Source organism: Mesocricetus auratus, unplaced genomic scaffold, assembly GCF_017639785.1.
Source record: "Mesocricetus auratus isolate SY011 unplaced genomic scaffold, BCM_Maur_2.0 Super-Scaffold_100011, whole genome shotgun sequence".
Lineage (NCBI taxonomy): Eukaryota > Metazoa > Chordata > Mammalia > Rodentia > Cricetidae > Mesocricetus > Mesocricetus auratus.
The window spans coordinates 61,880,801-61,905,888 of NW_024429195.1; the positions used below are offsets into that span (position 1 = coordinate 61,880,801).

At 37.9% G+C, this 25,088-nt stretch overlaps 1 protein-coding gene across 1 annotated transcript in view; it reads left to right on the plus strand.

The window, feature by feature from the left end:
- Ptprq (protein tyrosine phosphatase receptor type Q) overlaps positions 1–8,902 on the plus strand; it is a 172,112-nt gene extending 163,210 nt beyond the window's left edge. Inside the window, exons 41-45 of the mRNA XM_005068049.2 lie at positions 143–268; positions 1,871–2,019; positions 2,777–2,912; positions 7,169–7,292; positions 7,660–8,902. Of these exons, the coding sequence (XP_005068106.2) occupies positions 143–268; positions 1,871–2,019; positions 2,777–2,912; positions 7,169–7,292; positions 7,660–7,697 (573 nt within the window). The 3' untranslated portion in view covers positions 7,698–8,902. The remainder of the gene's footprint in view (positions 1–142; positions 269–1,870; positions 2,020–2,776; positions 2,913–7,168; positions 7,293–7,659) is intronic.
- The last annotated feature ends 16,186 nt before the right edge of the window (positions 8,903–25,088 follow it).

Below are 25,088 nucleotides of genomic sequence, written 5' to 3' on the forward strand. Positions count from 1 at the left end.
TTACATTGACATTTGTGAAAGTTCCAGTTAGTGCCTTGTGTAGATCATCAAAGACTTTGCTATCTATAAAGTAGCTTTGCCTAAGTGTTTTTAAAGAGCAACATTATGGTGGCTGATGGTTGCTGGTTTTCTTTGGATGCAGATCAGATGCCATCAGTATTGGCCAGAGGACAACAAGCCTGTGACAGTCTTTGGAGACATAGTGATCACAAAGCTTATGGAGGACATTCAGATTGATTGGACCATCAGAGATCTGAAAATCGAAAGGGTAAAGTAAAACAAAAAAAGAGGGAATGTGGACGTGGTATAAAATATGACTGACTTAAATGTATAAAGTTAAATTCATAGCAGAATTATCCCTTGTACATAGAACAATGCATTTGACCATGCCTTCCCACTGTTTTGTAAATGTTTTGACACATGTACTGAGGCATGCACGTAACTCTCCCATTCCAAATCATGTGATTATCATATATGTCAACCGATTAACATCAAACTTATGGGTTGAAAAATAAATAAAAGAAGGAAGTAATTACTAGAATATTTGATGCATTTATCCGGTTACTCTTTATCAATAAAAAAATCTGGAGTCAGATACTGGGGTAAGAACTTTAATGATCAGAGAACAGCAGAGATGCAACCAGTGACCTCTTATCTCTTTCATTCTTCCATCCAAAAGGGCCAAGATCCTCTCTAAGCCCCACCCTACCACTTCCTTTCTCTCTAACTGTCCTCAGTCCTCCAAAGCCTCTATGGCTAATTTCAATCAACCAGTAGCTAGCTCTTCCCTCCGATTCAAAGCAAACTTTGTTATCAGAATGGGATCAAATATCACATAAGCACTGGGTTTATTTTATGTGAAAAAACTGTATTATTTAAGATATCAGTTTTCAATACAATTCATCCCTTAGTCCTGATATCTTAATGTGTATGTATGCATCGTGTGTGGGTCATTTATTTATGAACAGACTTATATGTGGTATGTACACAGGTTCACCTGTACGTGAGGGTACGTACATTTAAGTATACACGTGAATATGGAGGTCAATGGTCAAAGTTGAAAGTCTTTCATTGATTGTCACCTTTGCATTCCCAGATAGAGACTAACACTGAACCTAAAGTATACGTTTAGTCTCAGTATATTGTTTAGACTGAATGGCCAATGAGTTTCAATGCTCCACGTGTCTTTGACCCTGCCTCCCCCATGCAGCATTGGTGTTTACAGACATGCGTCACGATGCCTGGCTATTCCTGTGGTACTGGGGATCTGAAAGCTGGCTTTCATGTTCTTATGGCAGCCATCTCTCCAGCACCTGGACTTTCTTTTGAATCCAGAACTACTGCTGAAGAGAAAGTACCAGCAACCACTGTGTTATTATAGTATATAACTGCCTCGTTATGTAAGGTCTTTCCCCGTTCTGACATACTAGACACTCAGTGCCCTTGTTGTATATAAATAATGAATTTAAGTACTTTGTTGTATGTTAGTTTCAAAAGCCAAGCTCTTCAGAATGTCATTTTACATAAGAATATATTTTATGATTAACCTTCAGATCTACTTGAAGATCTTTTACTGACACCATTCATAATAACACACAACTTCCTTTCTATTTCTTTTGTTTTGTGCTGAGCATTGAACCCAGAGTCTTCTGTATGCTAAGCAAAAGCATTGTCACTAAGCTCCATCTGCAGCCGCCTTAATCCTGTTAGTAGTAACAGTAAAAGATTGTATCAGTAATTAATAGAATTTGTTCTATTTAACAAATGGACATCTTTATAAAGTCACCTGTGAAAACTAAGACATCAGTCATCTTTGTCCAGCATGTCACTCTAACTAATGGTACCACTTTTAATCTGCCACCTTGACTAGCATGGAGATTGCATGACTGTCCGACAGTGTAACTTCACTGGTTGGCCTGAGCATGGGGTTCCAGAAAATACCACCCCTATGATTCACTTTGTGAAGTTGGTGCGAGCAAGCAGAGCACACGACACTACTCCTATGGTTGTACACTGTAGGTAAGTAAGATGACAGTAGAGCCTGTCACATGCCTGCGATGGTCTTAAATCTGATGAAACCTTGTTATAATCATGATGGTATTTTATTTTCATGGAGAAGGTAGATTTAGATCCATTTCAGCTTATAATTTCCAAGCATTTTATTGGTTATGATAAACCAGTATATATCTTTCTAAACATCTATGTGACAGAGGGAAGCTGAGTGAATAGTTAATGTGTCACAAAGTAAAATTAAATCTTGGTCCTACCTCAACTTGATGTGCCATGCTTTGCTCAAGCCCATGGGAAGCCTGGTCCTTTCTTAATGGAGATGGAGAAGGAGTGGATGGGGAGGGCTGTGGATGGGAGTGTGTTGGGGTAACAGGAGAGGAGGGAGGAGAAAATGGTCAGTATGTAAAATAAATGAAAAAATGTTAATTTGATTAAGAAAAACTTTATAAAAAATCTCCCTCAGTACATGATTTACTTTTGTAATCTATTGGCTGGATGATCCTTCTCAGAGGCCCCTGAATCATTTAAAAATCATGCCCATCACTTGCCATGTGTGCATATTTCTGATAAAAAGTAATGCGGCAAAGCATCTTCTATGTCTAAAGATAATTTTGATAAAGTCAATAGTCAGAGACTCTCCAGATTTGAAAAAAATCTACCTCCAGCTAAGAAAAAGAAACTTCTCAGGATATAGCTGTACCATACTTCGCTGCTGTCATCACTCTCAACATTCCTTGCTTAGCCTTTGCTCTCATCCTCCTTGCAGCGCTGGGGTTGGAAGAACTGGGGTGTTCATTGCACTGGACCACTTAACGCAACATATAAATGACCATGACTTTGTGGATGTATATGGACTGGTGGCTGAGCTAAGGAGTGAGAGAATGTGTATGGTGCAGAACCTGGTAAGCTATCAGAGCTCACACTCAATTTGTGGGTGTCAGCTCTAGAATCCCTACATGGGATCATCTTTGTGCAATATCCTGCATTTGAGAACGTTTCCCTATATTTATAAGTGCTGGGGAATGGGTATAGGTTATGGGAGAACATGATGGAGTATTGCCACTGACTGTTCATCCTAATTAATTGTTACTTGCGGGTGTGTAGAAATCAATTTGCAGCACAGATTAGTATTTAATACTTAGCAACTTTGAAGAGTGTGGAGCTTAAATTCAAAGCAATCTATTTTAAATGTGCTAAAAGCTGTAGTTGGAAAAAACTGACTAAAATATTGACTTTAATGAGTTTCTGTGTATTTAATTTGTCCAAATTTATCTCTGTTTTATATTAGTACTAATGATTATTGTAGTGTGTTATCAGCTAAAGAACTAGGAATTTCTATTAGTTTGGATTACACATATATTTCTTTGTTAATAAAGTATAAGGCATAATGGAAATGAGACCAACAGTTATCCAATGTCTACTGGGCTCCTAGTAACATATCAGATCCTTTACATATTGTCTTATGTAGTCTTTTGGTAAATCAGGGGCCAGGAAACCAAGCAACAATCTAGATCTTACTATGCTCTACTTTACCATCAAAGAAGCAGAAGTTCCCAGAGGGAAGTGATATTCCAAGGGATGAGAACAAAAATTCAAACTTTCATCTCTTTACCTAAAATATATGTTGCTCCTGTCTGTTGCTTTTCACTGGACTTGTGATTGTCTACCAATAAATGCAAAACTTGTCACATTAATTTTTCCAAAGTATACACTGAAACACAAGTGGCACAAAACTTATTAAAATCTGAGAAAGCCGAGCTGGTACTGTACATAAGAAAGAAATCATCTTCTGAATGTGGGATTTCTTAGAGCCCTTAATTTCCTGTGCATCGGTAATAACAAATAGTGTCTCTTTTGTAGCGTTTTTCACACTTGTGAAGCCTCTCAGTATTTTTGGACTACAAATCTATGATGCCATCCCATGTTACATTACTTCTTTTAGGAATATGATACCATAGACTACAGATGTTCAATTTTATTGGGAAAATTTTAGCATTTAACTCCAACACCAATTATTTATTCCTCACAAATTATGTGTGTAAATTATGAAACATAGCAAAGTGAGAAAATGGAAAACATGGAAGAATAAGTAAGGAACACTTCTTTAAAGCTTGTGATATCTGTTTGGGCTACATATTGTTGCATGCTTTCTTAAAAGAAACTACATGGGGGCAAAATTTGTTGAGCATATTTAGGGTTAGTTATACTTTTTAAGGGAAAATGCCTAAGCAGTTAAGAGCAGTTAGTGTTGCCTGTGTGTACATGGGTTTAGGACTGACTAATAATCTTTGGCAATCCTAAAGTAAACTGGCTGTCCCTCCTTCTGCAGCCACTGACTGTCTACAGCTCTTGAACTAGTGGTGGGACCTTCTGAGCCCTCCCCCATTCATGTTGGCATGATAAAAGACCACATTGCATTCTGTAGTAGACCCTGCAAAACAGATGTCTGCTCCCTATTCTGGGGTCTAAATAAGGATTCCAGTATCAATCCAACTCAATAGCCATTATAAAATTTCCATTTTCTTCTTAATTTTAGTTAAAAATATATAAGGGCAAAAGGAAAGTTCACATTTTCTTCTCACATGCTTAAGGATAAACACTGACATCTAATAGCACTAACAGAATTATTGGTTGGCTCTCTTGTATAAGACAGAGTGAAACTGATTGTTTCCTAGAGTCCAGATTCCATCTTCAAATAATAAAGGATGAATCACTTACCAGGCTTTGCAACGTTGTAAAAGTGGCATTTGTAAATAATGTGCTCCAGAACACCAATTAATAAATATGCCCAGTTTAGTACTTGATATATGTTATATATTATAAACTTCTTGTAGCATATATGTTAGCCAGCTGGAGCAAGATCTATCAGGTTGGATAGGGGAATGGTGTGTTCAAGGTTTCAAAGTCAGAATTGAGTCCAGACTCGAGCTCTGCTGAGTTTTGTCTCTGAGTCTTTGAGATTTTTTTCTTTACTGAGCTTTATCATTTGCCCCATTTACACAGGCGTGTTATCAGCGTTAAATAAAAGCAAACGTCTAAAGCACCGAGAATCACATCCAGGATGCAGTACGTGTCCTGCAAGATATCTCTGCATTCCCTCCTTGCAGAAAAACAAGTGCTCTGGAGCCCTGTCGTCTGTCTTAGTTCGCTGATGTTATGCCCTATCTAGCTTTTCTCTGTAATAAAAAAGTGTCTGGCCATTATAAACTGGGGTTGTCTTGCTGAAGAGTCATGGCTTATTTTCTTCTGTTTCACTGAGGAGTGATTTCAGCTTCTATGAGGAATGTTCCTGTCTCAGCACATACTACAGTAACAACACAAGAGTGGGAAGGCAGGAAACCCAGCACCATCCTGCTGCTGAAAGACACCAAAGGGATACAGATAATAACTAGGAGAAAGAGATCCGAATAGCCTTCCAAGAGAAGGCTCTGAAGTGTTACTAAATTAAAATACGATTGATGCTTTGATTAAGGGTTCATTTGGATTAGTCTCTGTCCTGCTCCGGGTTCTCTTGGAAGGTAGCTGGCATAAACTCATGTGGTAGAAGAAAAATAACTGATCATACTTTTGCCATGTATTTTATGTCCTTTAAGTCTCCCAGCACAAGTTCTATTATTTCTGGAACCAGGGAATTAAGCACCAGAAAAAGACATGCAGTGTTAAGGTAGTACTGTTGTTTAAGGTAGAAACCGTAGTTTCCATGACGTTCCACAGCCTCCGTGGCAATAACATGATGCCAGAAGGATCTTGGAACTCACAGAACTATCACACAGAGCTCGGCTTGCTCTCCTGGCAGAGTTTACTCCTGTCTTTCTTTCCAATGGAGGAGATGAGGTCCCAACAGTCCAAAGCCTCAAATATCAAATGTGTTTTTGAAAGGTATCAGAATTCCTAAGTGTAGGTAATGCTTAAAGAATTGAGTTGATTTCTGTCGATAATGTTATTCGCTGCATACAGTGAATTTGAGAAAACATAGTTATTGTGGCAAGGAGCATACTGAAAAGTTCAGTAGAATTGTTATTTTCTGACTACATTTAATGTCCCGACAAACTCAAATGCTGTAATTTGATCAGTGGTGAGTACAAAACTTGAATACAAACTCAATCTCTAATGACTTTTGCATGCTCTCTAAATTTCATCTTCCCTAAATGGTAAAGATTGGGTAGTTGTGAAAATTAGCCGAGATGAAATAAACAAATGTTTATCATGCAATTGCTGTGTGCCAGGCATTGTTATTGCCAATTGGAATTTAGCACTGCGTATCAAAGAGTTCTGCTCTCATAGAGGTACCTTTCTAGTGATGAAGCATTATTGGAAAGGTTTGGGAGACCAAAAAGAAATAAGTATTGCTAATAATGACAAGCTATCCCAGAAGACAGTTTCAATTGGAAAATTCCCAAAAGGGTTTAAAAGCATTGTACTAATGTGTATGAATATAACCACTTAAAATGACATTTCTTACAAATTTTCTTATAATCAATTACATATATATGTTTAAGTAAAACATGATATTCCTTTACAGGCAGGTGTGTTGTAAAGGCATGAGTAAGGATGGTTTTTAAATAATATTATATTTTCATAGTCTGAAAAAATTCCCAGCAATGTAAACATGTTACCATTAGTATTAACCATGTAGATGGTACTAGTTCAATATTGACATGCATATAGAACATTGGAAGTCTTTTCCCAGAACTTACATTGTTAAGACACTTCAATAGCAGCTAACTTAATATTCACAAATTGAGAACAGGTCTTTGACATCGAGCTAGGCAAATGTCCTAGCATCATGTTTTTAAAAGGTTATCTTTAAATAAGTGGAAATTACTGAATTATGTCTAACATGAAAAAGAAAGCTTACATATATTCATTAGTATTTGCCACTTTTCATACAGCAAGAAAATATATATTAATACTTGTCACTTAATGGCAAATATTTCATAAAACAACCTCTTAAACCAATATGAAGCTATGTGAGCTTAGCAAATCTTGTGATGGAAATTGGAGAAAGCCATTTATAAACTACATCATATTCTGTTTCTAACTTAGATAATTCACATTTGTCAAACTTGGTTCATCTTTCACAGTAACAATATAACCTCCTTTATAAGAAAAATCCCCACCCAGCCATTTGTTTAAACTTTCTTCCTTTGTTGTCTAGGCACAGTATATCTTCTTACACCAGTGCATTCTGGATCTTTTATCAAACAAAGGAAATCATCAGCCTGTTTGCTTTGTTAACTACTCCACGCTCCAGAAGATGGACTCGTTGGATGCCATGGAAGGTAAGCAGACATACTGCACACCCAATTCACTAAATTCCTGTCTACTGCAGACTATCAACTTTATAATGACTGCAGTTTAAAAATGCCATAGAAGCTAGCATAGTGCCTACATCATGTATGTTATCTAAGTTGGGATAAGAGCCTTCCTGTCTTGGTCACATTTTGCTATTGAAAATCAGCAGCAATTAGTGAGGGGATAAAGAGGCCACGGATTTTAAAAGGAACAAGAAAGGGTATATGGGAGGGTTTATACAGAGGGTATGGAAGAGGGAGAAGATGCAATTATATTATAAACTAAAAAATAAAAAAAAGGATTCAAACCTTTTGTTAACTTTAATAGTCATTGGCATCTTATTATCTTCTGTAGGTGATGTTGAGCTGGAGTGGGAAGAAACCACCATGTAAAATTTGTACCAAAGATTGCAACTGTTTTCAGATCCCAGGAGCCAAAATTACCCCTCTTGCTTCTGAATTGAACTGGGCAAAGGAAATCTTCATGCTTCCCATGCTGTGCCTCTCTAATTGGATCGACCGTTTTTTTGTTTGTTTGTTTGTTTTTTGTTTTGGACAGTTGCAGAAAATGCTCATATAAGATAGTTATTTGTTTTGTATAGAATAAATATTATGTATCTAAAATATGTAAGGAAACAACATCATACAAGTTTTTTGAGGTCCTCCATACTTTTTTGGAGTAAGCCAAATATAAAATTATTATTGTCTTAGTGGACGAGTTTCAGTGTGCACTTTCCCTACATACTAGATTTCATTTTTGAACAAAAGCTGTAAATGTTAATTTGATAGTGTTGTTTTGGCCACCAGGGTGCTGATGTGTCTTGTGGATGTCTTCCAAGGCTGTCACCGTGATCTGTACTTGCATGCACGCCCCTGTGTTTTGTATCCTCTGTTTTATGAGTGTGGAGATATCATCTCCTGAGCCCGAACAGCTGAACAGTAACCCTTGACACTGCAATGATCGCTCAGCCTTGCTTCAGCACACAGTAGCACTCTGAGAAAACCTGAAGCTATTTCATCTGTACCACGATCTTCAGTTTGCAAAAATGAAAGGACGTTTTCAAAGTGCAAGTTCACATAGCAAGTTGTAGAGAATCTTTCCAGCCTGACTGTGTTTGCACACCACCAGGAAGAGGTTGTGCTCCTCTATTGTTCAGAAATACACAATAAAGAGAATCAGAGTGTTTGCCCAGTCGGTTTACACTCAACACAAACAGTTTTGAAGAGTTTCTGCCTAGAAATGTATAAAAATGGAAATAAAACCACACAGTGTGCTTCAAGCTTTTAAAATGATGAGTGACACGCTGCTGTGGTATCAACAGAAACTTCTGTGTAAATGACATTGGACAGCCTTTGCTTCATTCCCAAGGGCTGATTATACAGGAGAAGAACTGGTAGAATTTAAAGAGATTAACAAGGTTGAAGCAAACAAGAGATTTTTTAAAAGAAAAAATTTAATTCCTTTTTCTCTGAGTAACAATGTGCTTAATTGAATTTTTCACAGTCAAAATCATAAAAAATAGTATTCATTATTGTACTTCTGTGATAGAAACTATACTTTGTGCTTATTTCTGCCGAAATATACGTTCAGAAAATGTGATGGCTAATAAAAGTGAATATTAAGGAATTGAGTTACCTTGATGCATGATTTTAAATATTAATTAGATGTTTTATATATGTATATTAAGACATCAACAACTATATTAATTATATCATACATAATATATTAGTATAAAACCTTTTCTATATTAGTATAATGTAATTATAATTTATATGCTACATAAAATTCATACAAGATTATTTACAAAAGCACCCTAAAAATTAGTTCATATAGAATGCACTAGCCAAGAAATGAAATCTTTTATTCTTACAAGCAGTCTCAGAATAAGTGGGAAATGTGCCTACTGTTTTTTATGAGAAGGAAATTTAAAAAAACATGCCATCTACAACTCCAGTCAACATGTCTATGGAGAGCTACAAATACAGCAGAAACAATAGATGAGAAGTCTAAGAGGTCTAAGTTTCAGCTAAGCACTCATCACTGAAAATGGATGAGATCCAGCAGGGTTTTTGTGCTCATGAAAGACAGAAAACAGTATCTGGAAAGTACTGACTCGATATACTTTTTAATATAGTGAATGAAAATAAAGAAAAATATACAGCTTGATTAAAAGACCAGATCAAGCCAGGCAGTGTTGGGTCCCTCCTTTAATGCCACTACTGGACAGGCAGAAGCAGGGAGAACTTTGTGAGTTCGAGGTCAGCCTGGTCTACAGAGCAAGTGCCAGGATGGGCTCCAAAGCTACAGAGAAACTATGTCTCAAAACCCCACTACCCCCCCAAAATAAATCAAAGCCCAGATAATTGTCTCTAATATCTGCAAATTACATGCATGGAGAATACTTTTTTAGGTTTTTCCTGTTGTTTGCATGTAAATGTCTGTAACACAAATTAATAATATCTTCTAAAACAGCCCTGACTGAGCTTTTTCTTTATTTTTACATTAAGTCACCTATGGATTACTTTAAAATAATTTTTTAAAAACTGCTTCGGTATATCACTGTCTGAGATAAAGCTATATGCCAAATACTAATGAATTTATAGAAGACATTGGGGTTAGAACAGTTTTAGAGCTACCAGAAGCTAATAAAGACAGTTTTTCAAAGGGATTTGAATTATTTACCAGAAAACTATGTAAAGTGTTAAATATGCACAGTAGAGTGATAGACCAAGAGACCTTAACTGAAAGTAGATAGAAACTCACACGTTAATGATAGATAAATGTCTTCTTCATTAGATTGTGGAAGGACACATACTTGAGTTCTATGGATGGCTACTAAGTGTGAATTAAAATGAAGAACACCTGTAGCTTTTTAGATCCAATTTGTCAAAGTTCACTGAAGCACATGTACAATAAATGAGCAGCATGTGTTTCATAGGAACCAAATGAAACTGGAGCCTTCTCTGAATAGTTCGCCAGAGACTGGAGCAGCTGTGGGTAGTGACTTTTCTTTCATGTTGCACTTATGTGCATATGTTTCTTCTGTGGCTCTATAGGAAATGCACATAAGTCTATTGCAAAAACACTAATTAAACTTTGACCTCTACATAGAAGAGTGAATCATACTCCACATACTATACACAACACTTGAGTTTTAAAACGGAATTTATGTTCAGCCGAGAATTCATTCTGTAAACCATGCAGTCATTGGTATAACTATGTCTATGTACAAGGTCTATCAGAAAAAATGGTAGTAAATATTTTAAAGAAAATTTGAATGCAAAACGACTTGAATTATTCAACTGGATGATACTAATATTTGAAAATTGAAGGTTATTAAGCATAATATCAGCAAAACAGTTTGTCTTCTTAGAATAAATAATTTTTCATGATAAATGATTTCAAGAATATGGACAGAGCTTTTATGTAGAATCCAGTCTAGTATGTCTACTACTGGAGATATTATAAAAAACACTTATGATTACACACATGAAATTTTTTTGAAAAGTAATATGAACTTTATGGAGCTAAAAATATCCAAGCTGGCTTTGGGTGTAATATAGAAATAAATCACAGTAAAATGAACAAAATAAAACTTTCATAGGTTAGAAGGCAGATCAGGCACCAGTGAGACCCCTAGTAATCTAAAGGGATGACACTAACTGGCAAGCTAAGCAATAGTGGAGAGACCACCTCGAATGCCCATTCCTGATAATGAACTTGATGTCTATAACCATCCTGGAGCCTTCATCCAGTGACTGATGGAAGCAGAGGCAAACACCCACAGTTAAACACTGAGCTGAACCCAAGGAACCCAGTGACAGAGAGAGAGAAGCGATGAGCAAATTGGCAAAGAATAGGCTGGCAAAACCAACAGAGACAGCTGATCTGAACAGGGGAGAGCTCTTGGACCCCAGACTGACAGCTGGGAGGCCAGCATGGGACTGATCCAGACTCCCTGAATGTGAGAGTCAGTGAGGAGGCCTGGGCAACCTATGGGGCCCTGGGCAGTGGATCAGTGTTTATCTCTGGCATACAAACGGACTTTATGTGTCCATAACACAAAGAGGGAAGCTCTCTCAGCCTGGACTCTTAGGGGAGTGCGTGGACCCTGCCCTGAGTGAAATGAGAGACTCTAGATATCCCTTATGTGGAAGGAATTGGCAATAGGTTGGGAGGCTGGAGGGGATGGTGGGGGGGTGCAGGAGGAGGGGAGGGAGAGGGAACTGGGATTGACATGTGAAACAATCTATTTAAAATTAAGATAATAAAATAAAAAATTATGAAAAAACCTTTCAACATTTATTTTAATGTTGAAAAAGTTTAACAACATCACATTAAGAGTACCTAATATAGACTACAAAATGTTGAGCATGGAAAAAGTTTGTGACCCATAACCTGGAAAATTACCCATTAATACATATTGCAAATGTAAGCAATAAGACTAAATATCCCATTTAAGGACTGTATTGCTTTTATGATAGTGATATTGTATTTGTATGTTTCATAGGACATACTGAAGAAAAGATGTTATATGAGATAATTAATTTCAGCTAAATAAGACCATGGACATCTTTATAAATGAGAGGTCTAAAACATGCTAAAGGAATGTTTGGATTTAAATAACCATGTGGACAAATACACAGTATAAAACGTGATTAGGAATACAATTTGAAAAAAAATTCATTTAAGATGACTCAACTTGACATGCTGAATTGTACCTGAAATATTGTCCTTTGAAAATAAAACTAATGAAGTAGACAGTCTCAAATTATATTGTAATCCTCTGTTAATAAGATTATGTTAGTAAAGTCACATCCTAATTTTATTTAGTTTCATATTCACTGAAGTTATTTGTGGATTGAAAAATCACTTGGGTGGTTTCTAGGACTTTTTATAGTATTTATATTATCATTCTATTTAATTCTTATATTTTTGGTTGTGAGCCTAGCCTTTAACGGCTGAGCCATCTCTCCAGCCCTCTATTTAATTCTTAAAAATTCATTTAAACATTTCTGGGTCCTATGCAATAGTTAAAGATAATAAAATGTTAATTGCTGTGCCTTACTTCATATATAAAGCTGAGTGATACATTAAAAACTCAGTTTCTCTCACAGCTGAAAAATATCCCATTGTCCTGTGTAAGTATCTCCTTAAGACATGTGGGCGGGATGCTTTGAATGATGGGAAATGTTCTTTATAAACGAAAACCATAATTATGCTGTGTCCCAAATTTCAATTAGCTAATTAGAGACTTTCTGCTAATCACAATAAAACAACACAAGGGTAACTGTGGTCATGAGTCATATTTTTTGAGAAAACGTGTCACTCTAGGATTAAATGTAACATCTATGTTAATGAAGCAAATTATAGCACATTCTAGGTGACAACACTATATTAGAAATATATCAATTCCTATAAATTAATTTGTAAAGTATTATAGTTGTTTTCTAAATTCAAAATTCCAGGATTGTTTCTTACATGAAAGAGTAGAAATTAACTGAGGCTTAAATAAAAATCTTCAGAGCCCTTAGTCAACTAGACTTCCCCAACAGAGATATATGGTGTGAAATATCAAAATAAAACACATTACCCTGGAAACCCCCTCAATCCATTTTAAATAAAGAAGACAATGAAACTTTAAAAACACACTGTAAAATATCTCATTCACAATGCACACATCTAACTATGAGTTACTGAACATATGAAAATGCATGTGACCCCATAGCCAGAATGAGAATTTTTTATTATCTTTCTTTTTTATTTTTTATAATTTTTAAAATTTAAATTAGCAACAAGCTTGCTTCATCTGTCAATCCCAGCTCCCTCTTACTCACTTCCTCCCCTGCCCCACACCCACCCCTCCCAATCCCTATGCCGTTCTCCAAGGAGGGTGAGGCCTTCCATGGAGATATCCAGAGTCTGTCATTTTGTTCATGGTGGGTCCTAGGCCCTTCTCCAGGAGTCCAGGCTGAGAGAGCTTCCCTCACTGTGGGAGGGGAACTCAAAGTCCTTTTGTATGCCAGGGATAAAAACTGATCTACTGCCCAAGGCCCCCATAGCTTGTCCAGGCCTCCTCACTGACACCCACATTCAGGGAGTCTGGATCAGTCCCATGCTGGACTCTCAGCCATCAGTTGAGGGTCCAAGAGCTCCCCCTTGTTCAGGTCAGCAGTTTCTGTGGTCTTCACCAGCCCAGTTTTGACCCCTTTGCTCATCATTCCTCCCTCTCTGTCACTGGGTTCCAGGAATTCAGTTCAATGTTTAGCTGTGGGTGTATGCCTCTGCTTCAGTCACTGGATGAAGGTTCTAGGGTGGCGTATAAGGTAGTCCTCAAACTCATTATCAGGGATGGGTATTTCAGGTAGTCTCTCCATTATTGCTTAGTTTGCCAGTTGGTGTCATCCTTGTAGATCACTGGAAATCTCACTAGTGTTCGATCTCTCCTCAAACCCATAATGGCTCCCTCTATTATAGTATCTCCCATCCTGCTCTCCTCTATTCTTCCCCCAATGCAGTCTTCCTGTTCCCCCATGTATTCTTCTCCCCTCCTCTTCTCCCCCTCACTTTTCCCCAGCTCCCTGTCCCCACCTCCATGCTCCCAGTCCACTCATGTGATCCTGTCCCCTTCCCCTTCTCTAGGGTACCATGCATATCTCTCTTAGCATCCTTACTGCTTCACAGACTCTGGCAGTGGGATTGTAGGCCTGCACTCTCCTGATCCATGCCTACTTTGAAAACCTATACTCCACAAAATTAAAAAATTTAAAGGAAATGGACAATTTCCTGGATAGATATCACTTGTCAAAACTAAATCAAGAACAGATAAGCAATCTAAACAGTCCTATATCCCCTAATTAAGTAGAAGCAGTCATTAAAAGTCTCCCAGCCAAAAAAAAGCCCAGGCCCAGATGGATTCAGTGCAGAATTCTACCAGAAATTCAAAGAAGACCTAATTCCAATACTCTTCAAAGTGTTCCACACAATAGAAGCAGGAATTTCTTTGCCAAACTCTTTATACCTGGCTACAATTACCTTGGTACCCAAGTCACACAAAGATACAAATAAGAAAGAGAATTACAGACCCATTTCCCTCATGAACACTGAAGTAAAAATACTCAATAAAATACTAACAAATCTAATCCAAGAACACATCATAAAAATCATCTACCATGATTAAGCAGGCTTCATTCCAGGGATACAAGGATGATTCAACATACAAAAATCTATCAGTGTAATTCACCATATAAACAAACTGCAAAGGAAAAAACACATGATCATCTCACTCCATGCAGAGAAAGCCTTTGACAAATATCCAACACCCCTTTATGATAAAGGTTGTGGAGATATCAGGGATAACAGGAACATACCTGAACATAATAAAAGCAGTATACAGTAAACCAATGGCTAACATCAAACTAAATGGAGAGAAACTAATGCAATTCCTCTCAAATGAGGAACAAGACAAAGCTATCCACTCTCTCCATATCTCTTCAATATTGTATGTACTTGAAGTTCCAGCTACAGCAATAAGACAACAAAGGGAGATCAAGGGGATACAAATTGGAAAGAAAGAAGTCAAGTATTCACTATTTGCAGATTATATGATTGTTTACATAAGTGACCAAAAAAACTTCAGAAGGGAACTCCTATAGCTGATAAATACCTTCAGCAAAGTGGCAGGATACAAGATTAACTCAAAAATCAGTAGCCCTATTTTATACAGACGATAAGTGGGTTGAGAAAGAAATCAGAGAAACATCACCCTTTACAATAGCCCCAAACAAAATTAAATATCTGGGAATAACACTAACCAAACAAGTGAAAGTCCAGTATAGCAAGAACTTGGAGTCCTTAAAGAAAGAAATTAAAGAAGATAACAGAAAACGGAAAGATCTCCTATGATCTTGGATAGGTAGGAACAATATATTAAAAATGGCAATCTTGCCAAAAGCAATCTACAGATTCAACACAATCCCCATCAAAATACTGGCACAATTCTTCACAGATCTTGAAAGAACAATAATCAACTTTATATGGAAAAACAAAAGACCCAAGATAGCCCAAACAACCCTGTACAATAAAGGAACTTCCAGAGGCATCACCATCCCTGACGTCAAGCTCTATTTTAGAGCTATAGTCCTGAAAATAGCTTGATATTGACACAAAAATAGACAGGTTGACTAATGAAATCAAATTGAAAATCCTGATATTAACCCACACACCTATGAATACTTGATTTTTGACAAAGAAGCTAAAATTATACAATGGAAAAAGAAAGTATCTTCAACAAATAGTGCTGGCATAACTGGATATTGGCAGGTAGAAGGCTGCAGATAGGTCCACGTCTACTGCCATACACAAAATTTAAGTCCAAATGGATCAAATACCTCAACATAAATCCAGCCACACTGAACCTCTTAGAAGAGAATGTGGGAGGTACTCTTGAACGAATTGGTACAGGAGACTGCTTCCTGAACATAACACCAGTAGCACAGACACTGAGATTGACAATTAATAAAAGGGACCTCCTGAAACTGATAAGCAGTCACCAAGGCTAAAAAGCAGCCCACAGAATGGGAAAATACATTCACTAACCCCATATCTGACAGAGGACTGATCTCCAAAATATACAAAGAACTCAAGATGCAAGTCTCCAAAACACCAAAGGATACAATTAAAAAGTGAGGTACAGACCTAAATAGAAAATAGTCAACAGAGGAATCTAAAATGGCTGAGAGATACTTGAGAAAGTGCTCAACATCCGTAGCCATTAGGGAAATGCAAATCAAAACAACTCCTGTCAGAATGGCTAAAATCAAAAACTCCAATGACAATTTATGGTGGAGAGGATGTGAAGAGAGGGGAACACTCCTCCACTGCTGGTGGGAGTGCCAACTGTAGGAAAAGTGACCAGCCAAAGAAACACCCTGAGCAGAGCCAAAGAAACACACTTTGACCCTGCAACCAAACTAAAGAAATGTACCCTGACCCTGAAACCAGTGCCAAAAGAACTCACTTTGTCCCTGGAATCAGAGTCAGTGAAAGAAATGCACCCTGGCCCTAAAATTCGAGCCAAAGGGCTAAAAAGGACCAGAGAAAGAAACACACTTTGGCTCTGAAACCAGAGCCAAACCTGACCCAACCAATCCTCGAGTAGAGCTCTAGCCAATCTGAGCTCAGCACTAAAATCTGACCAATCCCCACCCTGGAAGCCCTATATAAACCCTGTGTCTGATCAGCTTGTGGCTGTTTGCTCTACCTGGCTGTCCTCTGCTACTCTGGCAGAGGGCAGCCACTCTCCTGGATTCTTCCTTTCCAATAAACCCCTTGGATGAGCTTCAGGTGAAGATCTTCTTTTGCTGTGGTGGAGGAGCAGAGGCAACCCTGGGCAGAGCAGAGCAAGCAGGGATTTGACACTTTTGCCGGGAAACCTTCCCTTGGCAGAGCAGAGTTGTTACACTCCCGAGGAGAAGCTCTCTGTTCTCTGCTCACAGCAGAGCTGAACTGTAGCAACTTTGCCTGAGAAACCTCCTGCAGAGCAAAACTGCTACACTGGGTGAACATCCCCACATGGAAGACTTTCTCCTGCCAGAGCAGAGCAGAGCAGATACACTGGGAAAGCATTTCCCTGAGGCAAGGCTGTAAGCTGCTAAGCTTACTACAACCTGTGGTAGTCCTTGGCTTCCGAGTTCCAGGATACCTTTCCATCTGAGCTGTGTAACACTCAGTATTCTGTGGCTTCTGAGTGCCAGAGTACCTGACCCATACCGATCTGTCTGAAATGCCAACACCAACTCATACAGTCAGTTTGGAAATCAGTATGGAGATTCCTCAGGAAAATTGGAATCAGTCTACCACAAGAGCCAGCAATTCCACTCTTAGACATATACATAAAAGAGGCACATTCATACAACAAGGATGTCTGTTCCACTATGTTCTTAGCAGCATTATTTGTAATAACCAGAACCTGGAAGCAACCTAGATGCCCCTTAACTGGAATGGATGGAGAATATGTGATACATTTATACAATGGGTACTATTCAGCGGGAAAAAAAAACCACTGGAATCTTGATATTTGCAGGCAAATGGATGGCACTAGAAGAAACCATCCTGAGTGAGGTAAAATAATCACAAAAAGACAAACATGGTATGTACTCACTCATATATGGATTTTAGGCATGGATCAGGGGAGAGTTAGCATACAATCTCACTGAGAATTTTTAATCAGAATGCTTGCTTGTCTTTCAGAGAACCTGAGTTTGATTTCCAGAACCCATATTAGGAGACTCACAACCCTTTGTAACTTCAGCACCAGGAACCCAACACCCCGGGCCTCTGTAGGCACCTGCACACATCTACAGACAGACAACTATGCATACCCATAATAAAAATAAAAAAATAAATCTTAAATCAAAGATGCTAGATTAGTTGCTTTTTCCTCTTGCCGTGGTAAAATACCATGACACACAATTTTAGACAGAAAGTGCTTACTCAGACTCACAGTCCGATGGTACAGTCTGTTTTGGCAGGTTAAGTCATGGCAGCAAGAATTTGAGAAGTCTGCTGCTGACTTTACATCTGCAGAAAGCAAAGAAGGGTAGACGCTGGTATTCAGCTGGTTTTCTCTTTTGTATTCAGTGCAGGGTTCAAGTTTAGAGGATGATAATGCCCAGTTTTAGTGTTAATCTTCCTATCTCAATTATCCTACTCAATCTCAATTATCCTAATCAAGACAAGCCCTCAAAAGTATGACTGTAGTGGTTTGAAAGAAAATGGCCTCCATAGGCTCAAGGGAGTGGCACTATTAGGAGGTGTGACCTTGCTCTGGTGGGTGTGGCTCTGTTGCAGGAAGTGGGTTACTGGGGGTGGGGTAGGGGCAGGTCTTTGAGGACTCAGATGCTGGAGCAATTGCTAGCGGCTTGGTCACTTCCTGCGTCTTGGGGATTCAGATGTAGAACTTTCAGCTACCGCCTCCAGCACCATGTGTGCCTGCATGCTACCATGTCCCACCATGATGATAATAGACTGAACCTCTGACCTGTAAGTGAGCCACGCCAATTAAATTCTGTCCTTTATGAAAGTTGCCGTGCTCATGGCACTGACTAAGACAGTGGCTGGAGGCTTGTTTCTAGGTAATCTTAGATCCTGTAAAGTTGGTAATGCTAACCATCTAAAATGTATAATTAAGAGAAATAAAAAAATTTTAATATAGCTGTTTAAATGCAATGATAGAGGACACGTTACTGGAAAATGCAAAAATACTATGAAGAAAGTCTTTTGTACAATTAGTATCTTTTCTTTTTTATTGATTTAATTACCACATAATTATTAAAAATGAATAAAATATACCTTATTGACTTGTTGGAAAAATTGTATGAAATACCTATGTGTTGTTTTCACAAACCTATCATAGTTTCATGCTCTCCTGCTTGCACAAGTTAAATGTGGATACAGTTATTAACTTCCATTTGCTATTTACTTATTCTATCCCATAGAAATGTGTGATAAATAATTGATATTTTAAATATTAAATATAGTACTTGACATAGTCCAAGTGTTTTCCAGAGAGAGCATTTGACAGCTACAGAATGTTTATAACATGTGTGTTTCCATGACTGAGATTGAACATTTACTCACTGAACTCTCAAAAACAGTTTCATCATTGTGTAGTTTTCTCATAAAGTTAATGGACAATAGAAAGATTATTACTGATGCCCAGGCCTATCAAATCAGAAATTGTGTATTTTTAAAGAACATACTTAAATGGTGGTAAGAATCTACATATAAAACATTGATTTTATTTGCTGCAAGTAACCTTGATGAACCAATACGAAATCCCTGGAAGTTTTCTAAGACATTTGTATGAGTTCACCCTCTCAGGATGAGGTGCTATTATTGGCCTCCTAAATGCCTTGTCTTGGGTCATAAGAGGCCATGCTTTCTATCATATCTTGCTGTAGTCCATTGAGACTATCAGGAAGATGATCATATTTCTGTTCTTATTGGCTTGGACATCCACATGAACACTGAACCCATTCTCAAAAGAGATCTTCTGGGCATTGTCTGTGATTAGCTATGCAATTAATTTGTATCATATGGTCATTGTCAGCCTTTTATATGTAGATATCTAGTTCATTATCCTTTCTATTGTTTGTTGCCTCTTCCAAAATATGCTTGGTCCTAACCAAACCCATATTGTTTACTTTGTAAACTCTTCAGTTCGTTGTCATATTTATACTTCTCATTCATAGCTCTGATAATTTCACTGGTCTGTTCATTGCCCATTGAATTAAAGTTGAATTAGAAAAAATACCTTTCCTACTATATATTATCCCCTGTTTATCTAGACCGGTCCTTCTCAACCTTCCTACCACTTTGACACTTTAACCGTTTCTCATGTTGTGGCTATCCCTCAACCATAAAAATTATTTCATTGCTACTTCATAACTGTCATTTTGCTGCTCTTATTAATCACAATGTAGATATTTGTGTTTTCCAACTGTCTCAAGTGAAAAAGGTTTGTGGGGGTGAGACCCACAGGATGAGAACCACTAATATAGACTTAAGTCAAGTTGAGTTATGCACAGAGGTGTACGGAGGTGGGTCATAAAGGTACAATTAGATTGGAGCAACAAGTCCCAGCCTTCTGTTGCTTGCTAAACTATACACTTCATATTCCCAAACAGGCATCCACCACCACATTTCTTTCATCTTTCTCAGTGTCTTTTTGAAGACATTTCCCCGTGAGTTTTCCCTGATGGAATTATCCACTTACTGTTCTCCATTTGCCTATTACTTGTAAACATGAACTAAATGCTTCTTATAATTTTATCCATGTTGCATTTAGCATAATTACATGTGAAAGAGGAGTGCAAGCAAATATGCTCAACTGAAAATTCGCTGTAGCAGTAGTGAAATAACCTGCCTGGATGGTCATGTAGTTTATATCAATATTCGTATGTTAATAAAAGTGTCTTTTGGGTCAGGGAGAAAACAATATTTCTGAATCAATGTTAAATGAGGGTAGGAAACTGGGAAAATCAGCATCTAGTAACATATCAATTTTTCATAGTTATCAGTTATACAGCTCAAAAACCTTTAACAACTGAAGCTGGCTAGAAGGCATTATAGGTCCATACCGATATGAGTTGTTTTGTTGTTGTTTTACCGTGTAGACATTTCCAAAAGTGATTTCCCAGTCAGTACAAATGGGGATGCATCCAAAATGACAGCTATATTCTTTTTGAAAATTTTAACTACATTTTTATTTTATGTATATGGGTATTTTGTCTGCATGTATGGTAGAGCACCACATGGGAACAGTAAAGGGCAAAAGATTTTGGTTCTCCTGGGACTGGAGTTACAGACAATTGTGAGCTGCCATATGCATGTTAGGAATCAAACCTGGGCCTTCTGTAACAGGAAACAGTTCTCTTAACTGCTGAGATATCTCTCCAGCCCCAGCTGCTAAATTCTTATGTAGGTATAAAACACACATACACAAATTTCAGCACAAACTTAACAGAATAATATATATATACACCAATAATATCTGTGTCCTAAAGGCAATATATAAACATATACATATCCTTTAATCTTACTATGTTTATACCGTAAGGAGAGACAGAATGAACTGGGATTTAGCATATTCTTTTCAAAAAGTTCTGGTCAAAACTGACTTGACTCAAAAACAGGATGAGGCAGTGTCAAGTTATCCCCAAACAAGATATCCTTGGGTGTTAGACAGGTGCTGGAGATGTAGAGGCGGATCTGGAATGAGCTGCCAGTGTGCACATGCATGGAGGCCTACATCAGGTCCAGAGATTACAGTAATGAGCAACAGGTGGTAAACCAGGGTAGCAGGTCATTTGAGAGGCTTTTGGTAAGAGGTAGTGTATCATAACAGACAGGTGAAGCAAGGCTCAAAAGAGTCCGGGAACTGGCACTATGCAGATCCAAGTAAAGCCAGGGGCAGGGAAATGGGTTAGCAGGCAGCAAGTCTCTGCCCACCATCTGGCCTCCAGAATAGCTATTTTTCTCAAGAATATCCACAAAATAGAGACCCAAGCAGACTTCAACATTTCCTCTCCTTCTGAATACTTATATATTTGCATATATATATATATATATATATATATTATATATATATATATACATATCCTGTATGGTACCTGAGCAGGAAATATGAGAGAGTGAATGACTAAATAAACTGTTAGATATTAAAGTGTACTTGAGAGATTTAGAGTACTTGAGGGATCTAGTGTTATGACTAACCTGGTCAATACGATGATAAACAGAACAATACGAGGCAAACAAAAATCCCCAGTAGTTACTATGAAATTTTCTTACATGTACTCTGGAGTGAGGACAAACAAGTATGTCTTAGCTTTTTGTGATTCATGTGCTCATGTTTTCACCAATTTCAGTTCAAGGAAGCAAGCCACTGAAAAGATACTTCCTAGTTAGATCAATGAGATATCTTAGATTCAATCCTTATCACCATAAATTAAATGGGTATATAGATGGATAGGTTGAAAGATAGATAGATAGTTAGTGAAACTTAAAAACAATTTATGTAAAACTATCTAGCTAGATATATGATATATGATAGATAGATACTGATCCCTAAAGCAATTTTATGTTAAGTTAGCTAGCTAGCTAGATGATAGGTGATAGGGATATAGATAGAATGACAGATAGATAGATATATAGATAGATGGATACATAGATAGATGGATAGATACTGAACACTAAAGCAATTTTATCTTAAGCTATAAATAGTGGATAATCAAGACATTTGTGAATTACATATGGATTTTTAAAATCTTACAATCTTTTTTAAAGGGATGATTTTTTAATATTAGCCTAATAGTAGTCTATTTTGGACTCAAAATGACCTTACAACTCCACTTTTCCAATTCTATCCTCTCTTCTCGAATCTTGTCCTTCCTCTCCTCATTTTTTGTCTGTATTATTTGTTTTTGCTCTTTCTAGTAGATCATCCAAAACCCCTGCATCCCAACACAGTCCTGCTGCCCACTTCTGAAGTTAGACTCAAATTTCTCCTTCCTCAGAAAATTTTATGCTAAGATTATATGACCATACTTCATTTTTCAGGTTATGATTCTTACTATGAAAAATAAAGCACTTTAAGTAACTCACACTGCCCAAAATAGCCTTACACTATTATCATACACTCCCATACTTACTCTAATCATGACTTTAATCTTCAAAAGACACTGATTCCATTGAAAAACCTGGGATTGTCTTCAAAGTCAGATAAAAAACAAGCATTTTGGTAAAATCAGACAAAAGAAAAATATGTTATTAAATTCTTAGAAAAAATATTAAAATATCAAATATTCAAAGGGGCAGATACAATTTGGAAATATGAGACGTCTCGTTATTCTAGAATCATATATGCAAGATTAAAGATTTAATATCTGAAAAAGGTGGAGCTATTTTTAAGGCAGATTATTTACTTAGTGCTATTCAATCACAGCAGATAGTCTGAAAGACAAAGCTATATTAATTGATCTGAACAAAATGGTAAAAGAATGTCAAAGTAGCTGAACATTACAATTGCAATCATCTTTCAATGTGCCAACCATAAAATAGTTACTGCTTTTTGGCAAAGTTCAAACATAAACTTTTCCAGGAACAGCACGACAAATTGATAAAGTGCAAAGCAGTCCTTTATTCTTGCATTCCTTCTTTATGGTGTAATGAGTCTCAGGAACTGAAAACAAAAACTAACAAGAAAAATGCTTGTTGTGTCATGGGAAAGACCAACTACTTGATGGCACAACTTCATTTTTTTTTGCGCAATACTGTTTGCATCTGCAGCCATTATTAAATACCTATTATTCTTAAAATGAGAGAATGTTCTGGTATCATGTAAATCCTAGTAATGCTGACCATATTTTATAGGGAATAAAGTTATTAGGCCCTGCCTGGGTTCTCTTTGTACTCCCAGCCATTTCTGTGAAATGGGCTCACTTGCAGATTTGGGCACACATGGCTTCCAATGGAAGATATAAAATCTATAAACAAACTATGATCAGAGTCTGTTGGATGTACTCAGATCAGGCATGCAGGTGGCTACAGGTTAAAAACAAAGCTCTTACTTGGTTGGATTTACTGCTCTGATAAGTGATGGCTGCTCATCCAAAGAACTGATTTTTCTATCTTTGTTTTTTAAAATTTTTAAATTTAATTTAATTTTATTAGCATTTTTTCATTTACCTTACATACCAACCACAGTTTCCCCCCTCCTTTCCTCCAATTCCCTTCCTCCAACTCCTATCTAACCCCCCCCATCCACTCCTCCTCCATCTTCATTCAGAAAAGGGGGAGACTCCCATGGGCTTGAACAAAGCATGGCACATCAAGTTGAGGTAGGATCCAACTCCTGCCCCCCTCCTCCCTGTGAATAAAGGCTGGGTTGGGTAATCCAACATGGAAAACAGGTTTCCAAAAGCCATCTAAGGATCAGGCACAGGTCCTGGTCTCACTGCTAGGAGCATTACAAATACACCAAGCTATACAACTGTCACACATATGCAGAAGGCCTAGGTTGGTCCCATGTAGGCTCCCTAACTGTTGATCCAGAGTCCATGTGCTCCAAAGGATGCTTACTCACACCACAAGGACACTTGCTCAACTATATTCATACTAACATTATTCGAAACAGCCAAAACCTGGAAACAGTCAAGATGCCCCTCAACCAAAGAATGAATGAGGAAAATATGGTATGGTACATTTGCACAACGGAGTATTACTCAGCTGTAAATGACTCCATGAAATTTGCATTCAAATGGATGAAACTAGAAAAAAAATCATTCTGAGTGAGGTAACCCAGACCCAGAAAGATGAACATCCAGTAAAGTACTTGATAACCAACCTACAATCCACAACCCCAGAGAAACTAGGTAACAGAGGGCCCAAAGTGGGATGGATAGATTTCCCTGGGAAGGAAAAATGGAAGAGATCTCCTGAATAAACTGTAGGAGAGTAGGGGATGATGGGACCTTGAGGGAGTGGGGTGGGTGGGCTGGGCACTGGGTTGTGTGTGGGACAGAAGGGGAGAGTAAAGAAAGAGAAATCTTGATGTGTGGGTGCATTTTGGGGTTAAGGAGAAACCTAGTGCCAAGGAAATTCCCAGGAAAACCCAAGGATGACCCCAGCTAAGACTCCTAGCAATAACGAAGAGAGTGGCTAAACTGGCCACCTACTGTAATCAGACTGGTGACTGCTCTAATTGTCATCACAGAGCCTTTATCCAGTAACTGATGGAAGCAGATGCAAAGATCCACAGCCAAGCACTGGGCAGAGCTCCAGGAGTCTTCCCGAAGAAAGGGAGGAGGGAATGTACAAGCCAGGGGGGAGTCAAGGTCATGATGAGGAGTCCACAGAGACAGCTGAACTGAGCTCGTGGGAGCACATGAACTCCTCGTTTTTTAAGGGGTCCATCCAAAGATTCCAGTTGTGAAAGTGTGGGGTGGAACTAGAGGTAAACTGTGCTAATGACTCTATGACTTACTGTTGCTGCCTGGCCCTCTGGAGGCAGAAAGAATTTTCAACAAAGAGACCTCTCAAAAGTTTGTAAAACCTTAAATTGCAGCAATTGTAGCAATAGCTGAGAGAATAGTCCCGCTGAAATGAAATTAATGCTAAGTGTCAAAATGGACCATAGCTGTCAATTCCAAGAGGATGTTACAGCTAGTGGAGTTGAGGAAAGCACGTTAAGCGATCCCGGTTTGTGTGAAAAGTGCCTTACC